Source organism: Lycium ferocissimum, chromosome 1 (genome assembly GCF_029784015.1).
Source record: "Lycium ferocissimum isolate CSIRO_LF1 chromosome 1, AGI_CSIRO_Lferr_CH_V1, whole genome shotgun sequence".
Classification (NCBI taxonomy): Eukaryota; Viridiplantae; Streptophyta; class Magnoliopsida; order Solanales; family Solanaceae; genus Lycium; species Lycium ferocissimum.
The window spans coordinates 67,433,891-67,454,473 of NC_081342.1; the positions used below are offsets into that span (position 1 = coordinate 67,433,891).

The 20,583-nt window shown below is 32.5% G+C and overlaps 1 protein-coding gene and 1 pseudogene across 2 annotated transcripts; one reads left to right on the plus strand and one right to left on the minus strand.

Annotated features, from left to right (window-relative positions):
- Positions 1-3,799: 3,799 nt before the first annotated feature.
- Positions 3,800-3,909, minus strand: LOC132031498 (U6 spliceosomal RNA; annotated as a pseudogene).
- A 10,527-nt stretch (positions 3,910-14,436) lies between these two features.
- LOC132057949 (cyclin-dependent kinase F-4-like) lies at positions 14,437-18,774 on the plus strand. 2 transcript variants are annotated; one of them, XM_059450526.1, is made up of 16 exons: positions 14,437-14,994; positions 15,074-15,152; positions 15,242-15,310; positions 15,392-15,481; positions 15,563-15,701; positions 16,083-16,185; positions 16,291-16,343; positions 16,426-16,492; positions 16,773-16,890; positions 17,150-17,215; positions 17,319-17,387; positions 17,487-17,550; positions 17,638-17,748; positions 17,934-17,965; positions 18,072-18,156; positions 18,270-18,774. In XM_059450526.1, the coding sequence occupies exons 1-16, from the start codon at positions 14,987-14,989 to the stop codon at positions 18,476-18,478; spliced, it is 1,362 nt and encodes a 453-aa protein (XP_059306509.1). In that variant the 5' UTR covers positions 14,437-14,986; the 3' UTR covers positions 18,479-18,774. The 2 variants fall into 2 exon arrangements, with proteins under 2 accessions (XP_059306509.1, XP_059306514.1); XM_059450531.1 differs by having other exon boundaries at positions 16,773-16,881.
- The last annotated feature ends 1,809 nt before the right edge of the window (positions 18,775-20,583 follow it).

Below are 20,583 nucleotides of genomic sequence, written 5' to 3' on the forward strand. Positions count from 1 at the left end.
CACCACTTTTGTGATGGAGCATTCAAAATAAAGATGGGAAAATGTTTCTTGGAGTCACCGCGATGCAGATGCAAAGGCACTTGAATGCCAAATTTCGAAGTCTATCAACAATTGCTAACCACTTTGTATTGCCAGGCAAAGTGTGAATTTGTATCTCGGGATGGACATTTGGTTGCGACAAATACTTTTCCATGTAACTTTGGTTTATATGCTTGAAAAAATACATATATATCTTGAAGGCAAAGTTTGCCCATAAGGCATAAGTATGCCCCCATCTAAGATAAGTTTAGTAAATCCTTAACAAGTTTATGCCGATAGGGGGCATACTTTTAAAGGCAAACTTTATGCCGGGACCAAGATAACTTTGTGAAGGAATTATCAAAGTTATGTCGACCCCAGATACTTATGCCAAGTCCGCCCATACAAGCATGAGAGTATGCCGGTCCGAGCATAAAATTTGTAATTCACCTAACAAAAGATGCGGTCCGCATAACTTTGTAATTAAAAGGGTTTTCAAGTTGGTCCAAAGTCACAATAAAACAAGAGGCACGATAAAATCTTCATAGTCCGTGGGATCCCGATGAAATATCCATATCAAATACGCAAGATGTGTTTATTAACCTAAAAAATATCTACAACATACATATTTTGTGAACTCTGGGAATTAAAACATACATATTTTGTGAACTCGGTGAATAAATGTATTTGTGGATTCACGGTGTCGCATTTTACCGTATTTTTTCAAAACTTCGCATTTATTTGACAATATATGGAACTAAGTACTTCAAACATATGGAACATAAAACCCACGAGATTACTTTGGTTAAATGATAATTATCCAACATAAGTCAAAATACATCTAAAAACATCGAGATTGTTTTACGTAATGAAAAAAAGGACAAAAAACATGGAATGCACGAATAGTATTTATCAAACATCAATTGCGTCTACGGTCATAATCGATTGGTGGCTCGATCGGTCTTGGTGGAACTTCATTATCACTCTGCATTGTCGCAACCTTGCCTTCGCCGTAGTCCCATAAGAGTGCACCGTATCTCATACGCGCATGTGTGTGCATCAATGACATCCGGAATCCTTTCACCCGATGTCAAATACTCGGATACGCCGCCACAAAAACACCACAAAAAAAAAAAAAAAAAAAAAAAAAAAAACTTTTATTAGAAAATATATGTTTCAAGTTCTAAACAAGGTATCTCAAGTTCAAATAACTCATGTATTTTATAAGAATAATAAATTGATATGATATATCATGTATTTGATACTCTATGATATTTTAAAAAATGTATGTCTATAACTTACGTGCTACCAAAGAGCTTTGTCGACAGTTATCAACATGGACAACTTCAAGGATATCGATCGTCCCTTATCCGCATATCTTTGGGTCTTTCACCAAATCTATGCTTTTTTTGATTTACATAGAATCCAAAGATGTAGGAAATGTGGCAACGTAGCAAGCTTTTTTTATTTCATTCCTAACAACCGCGTTGTGCCCGGTGATTGATACGAGTTGTAAACATACGACGCTCGTACATTTTTTTAAAAAAAAAAAAAAAAGAAGAAGAATTCAGCGGTAAAATAATGAATGAAAAACTAATGATAAAATATTTAATTCATCATTAAAAATACTGTCCTCGAATGAAAGGAGTACCAATAACCAATGATTTTCTTCTTGTATATTCACCGGTATTAGCACGTTGTCAACGGTATGCCACGGGACATTGGAAATAAGCTCTGTGGCCCATAACATACTCAATCAATACTTGCTCTTCGGTTGCCACATTTGTCCGTGTTTCAACATTGCGATATGCGCAGTGGACCACATCAATTACTGTATATACATAAATGCGAGGAATTACAAATACATGATACATAGTTTTATATGTTGATAACAAAAAAATGGTTAGTGAAATACATGACACAGTTCTACGTATGTTTCATATACAAAACTAATTCAAATAATACAAAAATACATACGAATGCTATCCCCTCTATTAATGAAATGTTCGGATCAATAAATACATGCAACTATACTTACGGATGCGGTCAAAAATACATGAATCATTAACCGAATTTGAGCAACATGTACAATATAATTTTATTCACAAAAATATATATATAATAAATGAAAAAATACCGCTTGTTCATCGTTAATTGTTGTTCTCCGACATCTGTCTCTACAACATTTTTCCCTTTGCTACTATAAGCAACATCGGATTTTTTCTCCTCTTTGTGGCGGTATCAAAATCATTTTTTTTTTTTCAAATTAACAGTTGAAGGATTTCGATTACCGGAAGGATCATGGATTTTCTTAGATCTCCTTTCAAAGAACAAGTTTCTCACCGTGTCGCATCAACATCATGTTGTTCTTTGAGAATACCCAAATCAAACGAAGGGGAATCTAAATTTTGAAGAGTATGTGGGATACCTCTTTTAACCCTACCGTACGTGCTTTCATCCGCCATTAATTGATGATTTTCACTACTCAAATGGGAAACCCTAAGCATTGAAAGTTATAATTTTTGAAAACGATCGAAGAATATAGAATTAAGTTGACTAAAATACACAAAAAAATGAAAAACTTACACAAATACACGCCCACCCACGAATCTCGGCACAAAATGAAAGAATCGTGCTTGATGGTAATGGATAGATTCGATGAGAAAAAAAGGCTAAAATTAATGGAAAGCTGTAGAGTATAAACCAAAGTATATTACGCGCGTTTCAAAAAATGATGAGATAAATCGTTTCCCTTTATTTACGGTGTATTTGTGAACTGATAAGTGGAAGTTACTGTTGTATCTATAATGGGCAATTTAGAAAATTAATTAGCTATTATTATTAATTTTAATAAAAGGTAGTTATTAACATTAAATAGGTAGTAAAAGTAGCTATAACAAGTAAATTTTCCTTTTTTATATTCCTTTCTTGACGATTGAGTTACATACAAGAAATATAAGTAGTTATCTGGCAGCTTTTCCTAACATGTTGCACTAGTTGTTTTAGAATCGTGGCACCACCTCAAAATTCAATCTCATACACCTCACCATCCACCCACCAAATTGCCAAATGCCAACTACTATGTACAAGATGCCACCTATTTGTTTGATAGAAAGGCCAATCGGATAACATATGGAATTTTTGGGGCTGTGAACACATATTTCAAAATGATATTTTATGACCTAACTTGATTACATGCTCCTCCTACTCGATCAAAATTTACTTATGCTGTTTTTACCAAATTATATTAATAGTATTGTCGAAAAGTAATAAAGTGTGACTAGAATGTATATTTTAATTAATTATAGTTTAAATCACCGAAGTATATGATATGGCATCTTGTCATCCTTCCATTTGGCTATGAAAATTATTCACTTCTTTTTTTAAAAAAAAAAACTTTTTTTCACTTTATTTGAAAATCGGGGCTATGCCATGAAAATTAAAATATAATTTGAAGTTGTATTTTGAATTTGAAAAATACCTAAAATCTTATTTTCACCTTCTTCTTTCTTCCACTTTTTTCACTATCCTTACATTCGAACAATCAAATATTCTTTGTAAAAACTATAATCAAACAGATGCATCTTAAACTCCAACTCCAAAAATTCCAATAAAAATATTTGGTTTACCAAAGACCTACTTAATCAAAGTTTTCGGGTTCGAGCCTTGGAATGATGAAATTTCTAGTAGAGAGTTCTTTCTTTTTAAATAATGGGCTATATACGACAAGAATCTGGATTAATTGAGTTAGTGATCGTCCTGGATACCAAATTATCCTTTTAAAAATTGGGACCATTTCTTGGTTTGCATGTATCATCCTTGCGCAGGACCATGCTATAATCTTCTCTGTTATGTTCCAAAAATATTGAAATGTCCCTGAAGGATTGGATACCGGATGGTTGAACAAAAAAATTTAACTATTGTTTAATAATAACGATACATGTAAAATAAGGCGATTCGAGGATTTTAATTTAATGGGTTCAATTTCTAAGTTATTATTGCTTAACTTTTAACACATTTAAAATTATGAATTTATAATTTTAATATTGTTAGGGGTTGTTTGGTAGCTAGTTTGGAGGTGAGTTATGCATGTATTAAGTTCTGCATAAGTAATATCACGTTTTCTAGCTGATCAGGAGGTAAGTTATTCATGTATAAAACTAATGCAAAGATTTTTTGCAATTCAAAAACCTGCATAACTATAATACATGAATAAATTATATATTATTTTATGCAGGATAGAAGATGGAATAACTAATACATGAATAACTTATACATATATAACTAAACCCTGTATAACTAATACTTGCATAAAATAGTACATAAATTCCCTAATAACTAATCCATATATTATAAACAATACCTGCATAACTCTAACCAGCTATCAAACGACCCCTTAAAATTTAGTGATTTATCTCTCTCGCACATACATGTGTCTCTTTATTATTATGTGCTTTATCCACCATTAGGAATGTACACATGCTTCACATTCATTATATTGATATAGACAGCGAGTGCATGCTGATAAGATTTTTTTCTCTTCCTCCTCAAAAAAGTAATTAGCAAGATAGCTGAATGACAAAAGAAAGATTACGATTCGAATTGTAATATCACTAGTTTGAAATTTGATAGTTTGTACACACTAGAATTGTGGTTGTCATTAGGAACAAAATCAAATCAAACATGAATATTACGTAACACCAACTTATCCTTTTCCCTCCCTTTGGGCACTTTACGAAATCGTGAACTTTAACCTAAGTAAAAGTTATAGTGGGCATTTGGCCATGAAAATCACATATTTTTCATTTTATTTGGACTTTTGAAGTTGGAGTTGAAGATGAAACTGTATTTGGTTATAGTTTTTGCAAAGAATATTTGGTTGTTTGAATGTATTGAAAGTGAAAAAAATAAAAACAAGGTTTTAGTTATTTTTCAAATTTCAAATACAACTTTAAGTTTTATTTGGAATTTCATGGTCAAACGTTGATTTTTAAATAAAGTGAAATAATTTTCCGGAAAATAGTGAAAAATTCTCATGGGCAAACGGGTCCCTAATTTTCTCGTGGTCTCAATTCTCAAACATAATTAGGAACAAAATCAAATCAAGTATAAATATTACGTAGAGTTAAGGGAAAAACACATCTTAATTATCACCTTTTCTTTTTTTAAGTTTTGTACTTGTGAGAGTTTCCATTATCCACGTATTTAGTTGAAGAAAAACACATCTCAACGCTACTGCGATTCATTTCACTCAATCCACGATTTATTCAGCTTGAGCGGAAAAGTGAGCAACCCGATAATTTGGATAATATTTTTCTTTAACTTGAATGGTGATGGATTTAGGTATAAAAACACATTTAATCAGTTAATTGAAGCTAAATAAATAGTGATACTTAATGTGTGTTTAATTTTTTATCCTTATCTCTATCATGTAACACCAACAGACCAACTTATCCTTATCCCTTCCTTTTTGTACTTATACGAATTCGTAGAACTTCAAGTTCAACCAAGTAAAGGTAAAAAAAAAAAAAAAAAACCAAGTAAAGTTCTTATTTCTTGTGGTCTCAATTCTCAAACATAAATTGGTCTAATGGTTACTGCACGAGAAAAAGACATTTTTTAAAAAGATTTAAGTAGGCGTTTGGACATACGATTTCATCTCAGGTAATGAAATCAGCATGTGGATATGCGTCAGAGATGAAATTCCAAATCATCCAAAAAAGCATGATTTGGGATTCCAAATCATGATTTTAAAATTTTAAAATGTAAAACTTTACCCATAAGTTTATATTTTGTAAAAAAAAGCCCATAAGTTGGTATATATATTTGCCAACCATTTATATCAAATATTAATATGCACGTTGGTTGGATATTTTTAACAATTACCCCCACCAACTATTAAAGAGTAGCTACATTACTATTCATGTTAAATTTTCCTTTTTATTGAACTAAAGTTTGATCAATTGATGTTATATTTTTTAGAAAGGCCTTCAAGTAGCGTATTAATTTTATTATGAATTATGACTTGCTCATTTGGTAAGATTGTATAAGAATTGAGAAAGTTTTGATGGTTTCCACAACTTGTGGAGTTTTTATGTCTGTAAGAAAAAATATAACTTAAGAAATCCAAATTACATGTCCAAATATAATTTTATCTCATAAATTTCAAATCATGTCCAAACGGCTCCTAAATAGAATAAGACATTTCAGGCCAACAGAAACTTGTTATGGCCACATGGGTTGATACCTGTTCTAGATTGGCTCTTCTTCCTAGTAGAGAAGAAAGGATAAAACAAGAAGGAAGGAAGAATACAACTAAAATGAAAAAGGAAAACGACAGATTTGAAATTTCAAATTCAAATATTACTCACTTATTGCATTTATGATAGTAAAGTGATTGCTATACAATGAAAAATTAGTATATTTAATTGTTATGCTCTGGATAATACTACATATTTTACGTAGAGAGACCATATACACTATTACTAATACAAAAAAATTTATATCATATTTTATCTCTACATATTTCACGTAAAATTATGTATGAATTAGTCATGAAGCCCTTATAACGAAAACTAAACTAGTGTTTTAATTAGTAATTCGAAGTTGTATTAATATCATGTAGATTTTAAACCGAAAACACAAACCGGCACTAATAATACTATTCAAACTGTTTATTTCATATGAAAATTCAAATATCAATTAATTTGTTTCTTACATACAGACTGACAAATTTAAAGATTAAAATGAAAGGGTTTAAACAAAAAATCATTTTTGACTCTTTGAATAAGATGGGAGAACTACCAATGATTGTAAAACTTGAGAGCAAAACAAAATAAAATGTTTTGCATAAAACAAAAAGTTGGTCTTAGGTTGAAGAACTTCTTTTCTTGTGCATTCAAATTTGTTAGTGTCAATCACTCCCTTGATCAAGAAACCTTTTTTTTTTCTTTCAAAAATTCCATGCTCCTAAACTTATACCAAAGACGACGCATCATTTACGAATCCAATTAACTTTTGGCAGTACTCGTGTTATATTTAATATTAAGAAAACTTTTTATTATTATATAAAATTAGACAGATCGTCTGAAGTATGAACATAATAATTTTGTTCTAAAGGCCTAAACTAGTTCCTTCTTTTCCAATGACGGTCTTTTTATTCTTCGAATCGAAGACTTTTTACATTGACAGACAAATTTCGTTTTGCAGAATATATACACACTTCAAGAGGGAAAAATTGAAAAACTAAGTAAGAGTAAAAAGGGAGACGAATAGAGGGTGTGTTCGGTAGAGGAAATATTTTCTAATTTTTCATGTTTAGTTGGTAAGATGTTTTGGTAAACATTCTTTATGAATATAAGTTCCTTAATCCTCACTCCGCTTCGATCTACCTCAACCACCTCCCCCACTGCGACAACGACCACACCCCATACTATTTGTTAAAATTGTATATTAATATTCATGAGACAAGATTTTGTGCTTACTTGCCAAACATGCCAGAAATAAATACAAAAGTTTCTTATTTTCTAACAAAACGTTTTTCATGAAATATTTTTCCTTTTATACCAAACAAGCCCAAAAACTAAAACTTTAAAGATAAGATTGGTAAACTAGAAAATGATATATGGATCATTATATTTAGGCATGCATAAGACACACCTTCCACTTGCTTATAAAAGGGTTAAGGCTTTAAATCGAATATGCTTTAATTCACCAAAAGTAGTAACAAAGAATCCTCATGTGAAATGGCACATCACTTTTTATGAAAATTCTATTCGCAAGCAAAGAGAAGCTTCTTAAGAATGTAAAGTTATTAGATCTTGTTTTAGCAATGTAACAAGAACAATAGAATATAATTAATTTCAAAATACATAAACATACAAAAAGTCACATATGAAGATCGATTATTAATTATTGTTTTATGAAATTCTAATATGTTACTTGGACTTCAAATAGACCCCTCTCATGATTATTAGAATTTAGAAACTCTATGTGTGATGAGAGATTAAATTTTCCATTAATTGTTAACACACGACAAAAAATAAGACAACTAATATATATTCTTATCTACAACATACTCTAATTTTAAACTAAATTTCTCTGAAGTACTCTAAAAATTTAGCTAAAAAGTTAAACTAGATTAAAAATGAAAAATAAATAATATCACAGACATACAAATGTAATTATGTCACTTGGCTAACCCCAAATAAGAAGTTCCAAGGGGACAACTTAGTGCTCAAAATAGAGTCACACTTCTCTGTATCATTAATGACTAATGAGTCCATGTAATTTAATATAAAAAACATTGTTATCATCCCAATTTATTAAAATGTAGTATGCAAATGCATGTCGTCATAGTTACTCCCAAATATTTAGGAATTTTGGGATCATAAGCACCGTCTTATGTCAATTCATTAACAAAGATAGTAGGTATATATCCCAATTTGGAAGAATCTTATATGAAGATTACGTCCATTTGACAGTTTCAAATTAAATTTAAAAACAAATGCTGATTTACGGAATTGTCCTTTTGAGGCCATTATTTAAATTTCGTTCATATTTTTGAAATTTGTGCAAAGAAAGCTCTCGAAAAATTATCCTCCGGGATAACGTTAGACTGGGGTCTAATGTTTTCTAATATATTGTTTAACCTTACATTCAAAGCATTAGACCATTGTCCAACAATTGCAATAACTTACAAATTTTTAGATCGTGATCTAACTTTTTTTCATTAAATATTCAGTTTGCTCGAAAAGATCTTAGTTGTCTAAAATGTCCATAAATTGGTAAAAAAAAAAAAAAAAAAAAAAAAAACTATCCCAAAAGAGATAATATGGTGAAAGGCCAAATCGAGTAATCAAAGATGTAACTTAATCTTTAATTAATTTAAGGACTAACACCAAGAGTCACGTTGTCTGTAAAATAGATTTCGATTTTGAAATGTACCTAACTTAGGTTTCATGGTCCCCAAAAATAGTTGCCCCAATTACTAAATTTGTTAATAATGGTCCAATTGATTATTTAGTAGTAGTAGTAATTATTTTACGAAAATTAAATATAAAAACTACTTGGTTATTTGGAAGATTACAAAATAAAAGGTTAGTATCAAAATATCAAATAAATAAAAATAAATAATGCACATAAAATAAATTTAAAATTTTCATGCCTTATCCCCTTTTATTTTTCTAATTGAGTTTTTTATAAGGACATTTAAAAGAATTCAGGCGGATTAAGAAAATTATCCGATGGTACCTATTTACGAAATTTATCATTAAAAAAATTGCACATCATAATTTTATATGTCAATTCATATATATCATATATAAGCGGAAGATATATAATCACTAAGCACAGTTAAATCACATTGTTTATACTATTAATCTACACAGAACAATATGTGAATTTTGTATCCCAAAGTTAGGTATATATTTGGTAGGTATTTTGTAAATATTTCGTTATAAATACAATGTAATACTTTTAAAATGATTAATTTTGGGCCTCATGGTAATATTCTCTTATATATATATATATATATATATATATATATATATATATATATATATAATCATGAGGTGTATGGTAATTATTGGTCCAATTAATTTGGATTCGCCCCGTTAATGCTTATTAGAAGGAGAAGGCATTTTTTTAAGAGTTTTCCCATTTTCGAGACTTGACCTAATGCCTTAATTAAACGTGAAAGGATCACATCCATCATACTACATCCGCGTCGATAATAGATAAACTTTTTAGAGAAATAAAGTAAAGAATTTGGAATCACTTCACCAAAATTTCTAAACACATAAATGTGGAAACTGAATCCATGAAGAGAGAATAAAAACAATTTAAGTAGGTTGGAGAATATTTGAAACTTCTAGAAGGAGTAAGCATGTGTGACTTCTTCTTTAAAAAATAGAACAATTTATGAAATATAATTATTCTCTCTCGACTCTCCATTTAGAAAATTTTGAATAGTCAAAAAATTCAATCTTCGTTCTTCCATTTCCTAAACAAGTTTCCCACTAAACTATGGGTATTGCTAACCTTAATGATATTCCTTAGTAGTAAATGATATTGTTGACAATGTCATTTGCTCCTGTTTTCCTTTAAATCCTTGAATTTCATCAGCTGTTTATTATTTGTAATTTTCATAATTAAGTGCTCACAAATCAAGTGCCTATACAAATTAGGCTTGAGAGTGTTTCATTTTTCTGGCTAAATATACTACTACTCCCTCCGTCTCAAAATATTTATCGTCCTTACGAAAAATACTTATCTCAAATATTTGTCGTTTTATTTACTCAAGATAAAATTGAGTAGCTTTTTCCGTTGTATTAATTACATCAATGGGCTAATTTTGTGAGTTCACATACCAACATTTAAGAGGTTTCATCATTAATGAGTAAATATTTATTGAGAAGAGAGAGAATGGTGAAATATTCTATGAAGATAAAATAGTCAAAATGCTACCCTTATATGTGCTTTCTTAATGGTCGTGTAAAGAAAAATGCGACAAATATTTTGAGATGGAGGGAGTAATATTTTAATGTTTTGATTTTAATAGTTTTAACTAAAACTTAAAAATGAATAGAATTACCATTTCACCACATTCATTGCAGGTAGCATATACTGGATTTATGTTCGCAAAACTTTTCACAACAAAACAGTTCCTATTTAGGCTCGGCTTCGTTTAAATATTAATAGCTCTTACGAGACAACGACAAAAACATATTCTGGGTAATTTTACAGGTGGAGTCTGCAAAGGATAGAGCATACGCAGATTTTACCCCTACCTCATAGAGATAGAGAGAATATTTCTAATAGACCCTCGACTCAAGTAAAATATCACATAGCAGTTTAAAATATAGAATACGAAAATGAAAGCAAAGAACAATAATGAAGTAATGCGATATGAAAAACAGTACATAACATTAAAAAATAAGAATAGTAACAATAACGAAATAGTACTATAACCGATGCACAACAAAATAATACTATAACTGATGCATTAAAAAAACAGATGATAATAGGAGTTAAAGAAGAAGAAATTACGAGACATAAATTAAAATTAGTTGGACCAATAAATTTACATTTAACGGTTATACAAAAAACAAAAACAAAAAAAGGAAAAATTTCAATAATGTACAATCTATCATACAAAATTACATTTGTGTAAGCATATTTTTAAATTACACTCCGCATAGCCACTTTTTCACAATATACAACTTTATACATCTGGAGTAGACGTTGTATCAACTTTGTATAAAAGTGTAAAATAATGTATAAGAGGTGTTTATATCCAAAAAAATTCAACTGTATGCAACAATATACAAATATTTTTTCAATTATAGTGAAGGTACAAATATACAACAAGCTTTTGAAATGAGGGTACAAATTAGGCCATTTCGACTAATTCTACAAACATGAACTATTTCGAGTAATTATTTTTTCTAAATAGTCATAGAGTGTTATTTTCCCCAAATACTTTCACTTTTCCATCTTCCATAAAAAGGAAACAACACCGAACCCAAAAATTAAATACCACACGGTTTACAAAATTTTAAAAAATATTTCACACACGGTTTATAACATAGTTTTAGTACTATTATTATTTTAATGTTTTCTTGCCCACAAAGCGAAGATTGGCATCATCATCACACTTAAATAGACGGATGGCCTGCTGAAACTGCCATTTTCCAGACAGCCCCAAAACACACACACACACACACACAGAAGAAAAACAAAAAAACAAAAAACAAAAAAAATCAGTTTTTTTTTTTTTAGGGTTTGGTATAAGTTAAGCTCTGGATTCTTCCCTAGGTTATGCCGTTTTACCTACAGGTAATAATTATGATTTTTTGCGTGTAATTTGTGGTTGTATATTGGTTTTTATGATTTTTTTTTTGCGTGTAATTTGTGGATTTTTGGCTTTATATTGGTTTTTATGATTTTAATTTTATTTTTTTGCTTGTAATTTGTGGATTTGTGGTTGTATATTGATTTTTATAGGAATTTTTGGTTGGATCTGAATGTATTTTATGGAAATTATTTGATCTGGATCTATGTGTTTGGTTTGAATTATCCTTTGTTATTGAGTGTAATTTAATTTGTTGTTAAAAAAAGGCGAACGACATTTAGCTAAGGGATTTCGTGCTTTTAATATAATATAGATATAGATATACACAGAGAGAAAGAAAAAGGAAAAACAAATTCAAATCGAAAATAATCAGTTTGTTGTTTTTTTTAGGGTTTTGTATAAGTTAAGCTATGGATTCTCCTTTTATACATACAGGTAATTTAATGAATCTTTTGATTATTTTTTTTTAAAAAAATTTTTTGCGTGTAATTTGTGGATTTGTGGTTGTATATTGGTTTTTATACGAGTTTTTGGCTGTTATAATGAGGTGCTGTTATATAAGGATGTTGTTACGATTTTTCCTCTATTTTTTGCGGGTGATTTGTGGACTTATGTTGATTTTTATAGGAGTTTGTGGTTGTATATTGATTTTTATAGGAGTTTGAGGTTGGATCTGAATGTATTTATTCGGAGTTTATTTGCTCTGAATCTATGCATTGGATTTGGACTTTTTTGTTAGTGAGTGAGAGGCGTTTTAATACAATTTCTCGATTTATTTGGTAATTTAATGTATTACCTGATTTTTTAAATTGAACGTTATGTGTTAATGCAATTCCCGATTTATTAGGTGTTTAATTTAATGTATTACCTGATTTTTTTGTGGAACTTTATGTGTTTTATGTCAAATTTGGGCTTAGATTTGCGTGATCGAGTTTTATTTGTTCGTGGAGCTATGTCTTTTATTTGCTCTAGATCTATGAGTTTTATTTTATGTGATTAAAAGATTGATTAGGCTATTTAATTAGGTAATTTCAAATTGCTTTGTATTGAGGCTTAGGTAGTCTTGCTAAATTTGTGTTGATCTCTGTTTTTTTGGAGTTTTTTAGTTTGTAAAGGTAATTATGAGATTAGAGAATTTCTAGTTTTACTCAAATTATTGAGTATTGGAAAGAAATGAGCTTAGATAGAGCTGAATAAATGTCGAGGATTATTCTACTACTTTGGGTTGAGGCTTAGAGCCCGTTTGGATTGGTTTATTTTAGGTGCTTTTAAGCCAAAATAGCTTTTAGGCACTTTTGTAGTGTTTGCGTAAGATAAAAAAGTGCTTTTAAGCATTTATTTTTAAGCCAAAATAACAAAAATAAACCAAAAGTCGTAAGTTAGGATATGCTTATAAGCCATAAGTTATAAGCCCATCCAAACTGGCTATTAGTTGATTGATTGATTTGGTGGGTTGGTTTTGTATTCTTTTACCGTCTCAATGTGTGAAATCCGGTGAAACTTGTGGATTTTGGTGCTGACTTTAGTTTTTTGTGTGTGCTTTAGTTTTTGCCTTTTGAGGGTAAAAATTTTAAGTTGCTAAAAGTTGTTGAAGCTTAGAAAATTGATTGCTCTTCTAGATAAGTCTTCAAAGCACTTGCTCTGGTGTTTAAGATATTTAATTGTGTCGTTGTAATTGTTTATTAGATGTTAATGGCTGTGAGGTGCACCTTACTGCAGAGTTTTACGTATATATGATTTGTGCAATTATTTAATAGCGGATCTTATGTGCATAGCTGCTATAGAGATTTTTGTGTCGTTGTAATTGCTTATTAGATGCAGTGAGATGCGCCATAGTGTAGAATTTTACATGTAAGAACTAAGAACTTGCAACACCATTTAATGATTTGATTACATATGCATGTTAAATATGATCACGGAGACAACAGGTCTCAATGTGGCTATTCTTGGTTATTGTGCACTTAAGGAAATTGGATGAGGTCCCTTTTGAGTGTTCGCAAGTTAATTCTTTGGAATTTTTGTAGATAGTCAAATAATGCTCCACCATCATGTTTCTGAATCTTTTTTCCCCTTGGTTGTGCTTTTCCAGGATCTGGTAGATTCCAATTCCAGGGTATTGATATTACTTAGGACATGGAGCAATTGTACCTCTGTTCAGATCGCTTCGAGTGCCGAGCTTTTTCATTTCAGGAAGTCCTTGATTGGCGGTTCCTCATCCGTGGAGATTTTCTTCTTGTTTCTTTTGTCAATTGCACTTAGTCAACAGCTTCTATTGAATAATCAGTACAGGAGGCCAAATGCGAATTCTCTATAAGCTAGGTGTTGGATGTTTCGTTCAATTCCGCAAGTAAGCTGCACACCCTGTTATGATGTCAGTTGTTACTGTACTGTTAACTACCTCGGCAAGTCTACTGTTGCTAGTTCATCACCAGTACAACACCAAATCGGGATCCTTTGGAACCTACCTCTGAGGTATTGATATGAGTTTTCTGTTTGCTTATACAGTTGTTTATGTTTGTAATATTGTCGCCCTAATTTTTGTTGTCTCTTTCGATCAAGTGCAGGACTAAATTCAGCCGATGCTTCCATGCATCGTTGAGAGTTAGATTGCATTTTACACACTTTTGTTGTAGTCTTTAGGAACCTTCATCAGGATTCAGTTAACTGAAGTATCGGTATCAGATTAGAGCATATTTGAAGCAAGGAGCTGGTGACTTCTGAGGAACACTTTCAACTGGATGTTGAGCTGATAATTCATCCTGTTGAATTGGGCTTGTTTCGGGTCTCAGTTAGTTGTGAAGTGAGATCAAAATGCTCTTCAGCATCTATGTTTCCTTGCTTTCTCTGCCTTGTTATGATAGTGGATTTGTTGATGCGGTATATTTGATGAATAAGGCTGTGAAGCCCATCCACCTTATCACTACTGGTTTTGCCCTTGTGTGTGCTGCAGCAGAACACTAACGGTTGATTTTGCTGAATCAGCCAGGCTACTAATTCCTATTTAGTAATTCTCTTTTCCAGTCGACTAGTGAAGAGGAACAACTCCACGTTGTTTTTATTGTCTCTAAATCTCCAATAAATAGGCGTCCTTTGTGCTATTGAAACAGCAGAAAAATGGAGAGGTACGATGAGTTCATGTTTTCCTTACATTAGCATTCTTTGTTGTCAGTTTATGCTCAAAATGTTCCAATGATGGCGCAGGTACAAGATAATTAAGGAAGTTGGTAATGGTACATTCGGGAGTGTGTGGCGAGCTCTGAATAAACAGACTGGTGAAGTGGTAGGTTTAAATGTCTTACAAACAAGAAATAGATAACCGGTATTGCTGCTTTTGGAAGTTCTTCTAAAACTATTATTTATGTGCGACAGGTTGCAATTAAGAAAATGAAGAAGAAGTATTATTCATGGGAAGAATGCATTAATTTGAGAGAAGTCAAGGTAAACTGATATTCTGTCTTAATGTGGTTACGCTTGTCTTTTCCTTTTCAGACTTTTAACTGATAGTTAATTCTTTTGCAGTCACTGAGGAAAATGAGCCATCCAAATATCGTTAAACTCAAGGAAGTGATTAGGGAGACTGACATTTTGTACTTTGTTTTCGAATACATGGTATGTGGTGGTTCTTGACAATCTATATTTTCTATGTATTAGTTACATTTACTTATCTATTTCCATGTGGACTTTTCTCAGGAGTGCAACTTATATCACCTTATGAAGGATAGGCCTAAGCTTTTCTTAGAATCGGAAGTGAGAAATTGGTGCTTCCAAATATTTCAAGGTCTTGCATACATGCATCAACGTGGATATTTTCATCGCGACCTTAAGCCAGGTGATAATGGATAATTCCCTTTGTCCTAATTTGATCACAGCTTCTGTAAGAAACTTGTCATTCATGAAATTGAAGGGTTAAAGTAAACTAGATCTCCTTTCTATTTTGATGGTGAAGGCTGAAGGTGGAACACTAACATTTCCAAAGCTGTGCCCCCCCCCCCCCCCCCCCCCCCCCCCCCCAAAAAACAAAACCCCCAAAACCCTTTGCATTTCCCCTGCAGGGTTGAATTTCAAACTCTTTTTAATTTTTTCTTATTTTGGGTCTGACTTCAAGTCTATGACTCTGCATATTATGGCATTTCATCAGACTTTTTTTTTAAAACCTTTTTCTGGATTCTGATCTGACAAGCATTTACATGTACTTCCGACTGCTGAACAGAGAACTTGTTGGTTTCAAAAGATACAATAAAAATTGCTGATTTCGGTCTTGCTCGGGAGATCAATTCTCAGCCCCCATATACGGAATATGTCTCAACACGCTGGTCAGTGCATTCATGTGCTGTTTTATGTTATTGGAGCAAATTACTGGGGGTGACCCTTTCTTTTTTCCTTTTTTTTTCTGATGGCTATCACGTGTAACCTTGCAGGTATCGTGCCCCTGAAGTTCTTCTACAATCACCAATATATGGTCCAGCTGTCGGTGAGTATTAAACTAGAAGTATCTAGTTGAAAATCTTTTGCTTTTCTTCTGTTTATATATTGATTTTCTCTCTTAAATCCAGATATGTGGGCAATGGGTGCAATAATGGCTGAGTTATTATCTCTTCGTCCTCTATTCCCGGGTTCAAGGTGCATTCGTCTTTTTGATTCTTTTTCCTTTGTTAATGCTTTTTCTTCTATATTTTTTATATACAGTTGAATTTTAGTGTAAGATGTGCACTGATATTTATATAAGGGTGGTTGGCAGAGTTGGGATGGTTTGGGGTTGTAATGTTCCTCTCCTGTATCAGTTCTGTACTGCTGTTAACTTATGTAGATGTTTAGTTTCATAATGGGTGGTTGGGTTTGGGAAATTACTATTATGCCAAATGTTTTCCTTTTGCTGAAAGATGTCTCTTTTTTGGTGCAGTGAAGCAGATGAGATTTACAAAATATGCAGTGTTATTGGTACTCCATCAAAGAGTGAATGGGCTCATGGGCACGAACTTGCTAGTGCTATCAACTACCAGTTTCCACAGGTCCAATGTGTTTTCCTTACTTATGAAAGCTTTTGTTGTTTCTCATGAACTGATATAAATCTTGATGTCTCAAGGTTTTCCTTGACACATCCTCTCCCCTATAAGACAGTTTTATTTTAATCCTAGCTTTTTCTTTTTCCTTTTTTTTCCCACAAATAAGTGAACTTGTAGGTTCTATGGTAGAAACTACAATGTCTGACTTATTGGTTATACCTTTGTTTTTGGTTAAACTTTGTTTGACCCCTTCCTTTATGGTTTGATGTAGCAGATTGGTGGTGTAAATCTTTCTTCGTTACTCCCATCTGCCAGTGCGGATGCAATTAATCTAATCACTGTAAGATTCTTGATGAAGCAAATGAATTTATTTTCTGAATTTGTTTGATACATCTTTGCGGAAAGTTGTTACTAGGCATTTAATTTTTTCTTGTTTCCTGCAGTCGCTATGTTCGTGGGATCCTTCCAAGAGACCAACAGCGGTTGAAGTTCTTCAGCATCGTTTCTTCCAGGTGGCAAACTTGTTCCACTTGTTTCATGTGTTCTCAATATCAGTTTTCTCTCTCTTGTTTAGATTTAATGGAAATGATATTGTTTGTATGATATGACAGAGTTGCTTTTATGTACCTCCATCACTTCGCTCTAAGACTGCTGTTCCTAGGACGCCTCCATCTGGTTTGTTTTTATAATTATTGAAGCTCTCCTTGGAAGTAATTGGATTTTTTGTTTATGGAGTACTTATCAAAGCTTTGGTGGTTGCAGCTGGAATGAAGGGTGCCACAGAGCAAAAAACCAACAGGTGGTCTTCAAGTACTTTAACCAACCCAAAGCCTAGAAGCAACTTCTCTCCCGTCAAGTCGCAATTTAGCCCAGGTAACATATTAAGAGATCCTAAGAATTGTGTGAGCTATTATTCTTCCCGAAGAGCTTCTAAAAGCCCCGTCTGTTCTTTAGTTCCAAACATGAAAGCACCATTTTCCTTTCTAGTCTGTACAAATGGTTTATTTTCTTTGTTCTAATGCATCTATGGGTTTTTTTCCCAATATAATGTATAACAGGTGTCCAAAGGAAGTTGCAAATGAATTATCAGGTATGTTGCCATGGAAAAGAACTTTGAATTATTCTTTTACATAGCCAAATAGGTAGCTGTTGGCGTCACGCTTCATTTTATTAATGCCCAAATTGTTGTCATCCAGGATGTAACGAGGAATGATAAATTCCTGAAAGGCCCTATTAAACAACAACCAGCAAAATATCGTCCTCCTGTAAGGAATGTCCCTGGTGAGTTTTAACTCTTGAGCATTTTTATGTTGGCCCGTTTATGTGGAATTGTGGATAAATGTACTTTTGTGTTATGTATTGTATCGGTTCCTAATGACTGTCTTATGTGGCAGTGGTTGGTTCTGCGGTGAAGACTCGTGTCTCTGATGCTACTGAGAAGCTTGCCAACATGACCATCGGCTCTGGTAGATCATCTATAAAGCAGCCAACATTCCCTCAACCTATGAAGGCAGGAGGATTACATGGGCAGCGTGACTTGTACCTGGGACGATCTCAAGACATTCTGCCTGGAAGAAGCTATTCAAGGAAAGTCGCTGGATAAAGAAACATCGTATCTGGAGTGTGTTTTCTAGTGTTATGGTGCTCTAGTAATATTGTTGTGTGCCTGTTTGGTGAGAGTAGTGGTTATGTACGTTGCCAGTTTGTGTTTCCTTTCTGTTACACCGTAAAATGTTGGGTACTCGTTAAGTAAATGTTGTGGTTGTGTTTGAAACAGTTTTCTCCGACTAGTATTTGCTATAAATAAATGGTGTGATGGTGTTTTGAATAGTCTTTTTTGACTAGCACTGCCTTTGTATTTTGTAATAGTACATTGATCTTTTGACAGCTGAGTTTCCTGAGATCTAGTCTTTGCCAAGGTATGTTCTTATCTGGCATAGAAAATATTTGGGTTGCGACTTTATTTGATTATTATATTATTAAATTAATAATACAGCTCGGGGTTTGTCGGCAGATGCCCTGTTTCCTGTGTGCGCTTGCTGATCTACAGAAAAAGGTTATACAAATTTTGTGTTGAAAGCAATGAGTCTGGCTGAGCTTACATAACTTTGTAAAATTGTAGGATATGACAGGAACAATCAGTTAATCCCGCATTTTCCAGCCTAAGACCCTTCATTTGAACCACGACTACTTCCTCCATCACTTTTTATTGTTCTATATACATAGGTGTTCAATTTTACTTGTTGAGCTTGAAAAACTACGAGGTAATTTATCATTTTATACTCATTTTGCTCTTCTTATTATTTAGTAGGTTATTAAATCGTTAGCACCGCATAAAAACATTCCCCTAGAATAGTTATTAATACGAATAAGAGAAACTCTCAAAATAGGAAGAAAAAAAAAATGCCTTGCAACTTTTTTCTATGGATATAAGGCTTTAATTGATAGAGATAGAGGACTAGAGGAAGCACTGTAAAGATCAATTCCATTCATTTCCGAACATTTAGATTTCTTAAGGAGTATGTCAAAGCAAACATGGATGGAGGTGGTATAAAGCTAAGTGATTATTTATCTCTATTTTTGTTTTCGTCCTTGAAATCAGCCAAGTTTAATTGCTGAAAGTTACCAAAAGTTGATAATTGACATTATAGGTGGAATGGTATCATATTCTAAAAAGTCCTCTTAAAAGCATATCACGTGGATTGCAGACAAGGGAGTTGGAAGAAGAGGTTTTTGTTTACTCTTTTAACATAGCGGATGTTCCATGTTCTTAATTTTAAACAAAGATTATATTAGTGGAAGAAACTGATATTCATAAGTTATCTTTAGTCCAAAAACAGAACGAGTTTCGGAAAATTGGCTAATGAAAATTGTCACTCACTTTAGTGATTGTGTAAGTGTTATTTGTTATAATTGTGCCGGTAAAAAGTAACATGTACTCAATAGAATAGTTAAGGAGCAGGTAAGTCGGTTATGAGTGATTATGACATTCGGTTGGATTGTTAGTAGAATACTAAGGCCTAATATCTTGCATTTTAAAGGGAATATATATGTGAAAACTGTAATGTTCTCGTATCGAGAATTTGAGGGAGAAAACAAGTGCAGTAGAGGGTTCCTGGGACGATCTCTAGATATTCTGCCTGGAAGAAGCTATTCAAGGAAAGTCGCTGGATGAATAAATGTCGTATCTGGAGTCTGTTGGCTTGTTATGGTGTTCTAGTAATATTGTTGTGTGCCTGTTTGGGGAGTATTGGTTATGCAGGTTGCCAGTTTGTTTCCTTTCCGTTACACAGTAAAATGTTGGTACTCGTTAAGTAAATGTTGTGGTTGTGTTTGAAATAGCTCACTAACTATAAATATGTGTGTGATGGTGTTTGGAATAGTCTTTTTTTCTCAAAAAAATTAGCATTGCCTTCGTCTTTTTAGTAGTACATGATATTTTGACAGTAGAGTTTCCTAAGATGTAGTCTTTTTCTATGCACGTTCTTATCTGGCATAGACAATATTCGACATTTGATTTAATAACACTACTCGCGCATATGCACTTTTTCCTGTGTTATGTTTGCTGATGTACACAGATTCTCATGTTAACGAATACCTTAAATTAAAGACTTAAGTTCCCAGTCAAGTAAATCTTGTAGCATAGTGTTTGCGAGCAATGAATTACTCTGCATATAGTACTACTAAAGCTTAGCATGCATCAGTGCG

Bases quoted from the DNA above. Each gene is read 5' to 3' on its own strand.
- LOC132057949 (XM_059450526.1), top strand. The intron at 16,186-16,290 runs GTCAGTGCATTC...GTAACCTTGCAG, and splicing joins GAATATGTCTCAACACGCTG to GTATCGTGCCCCTGAAGTTC. The intron at 17,966-18,071 runs GTATGTTGCCAT...GTTGTCATCCAG, and splicing joins AGTTGCAAATGAATTATCAG to GATGTAACGAGGAATGATAA.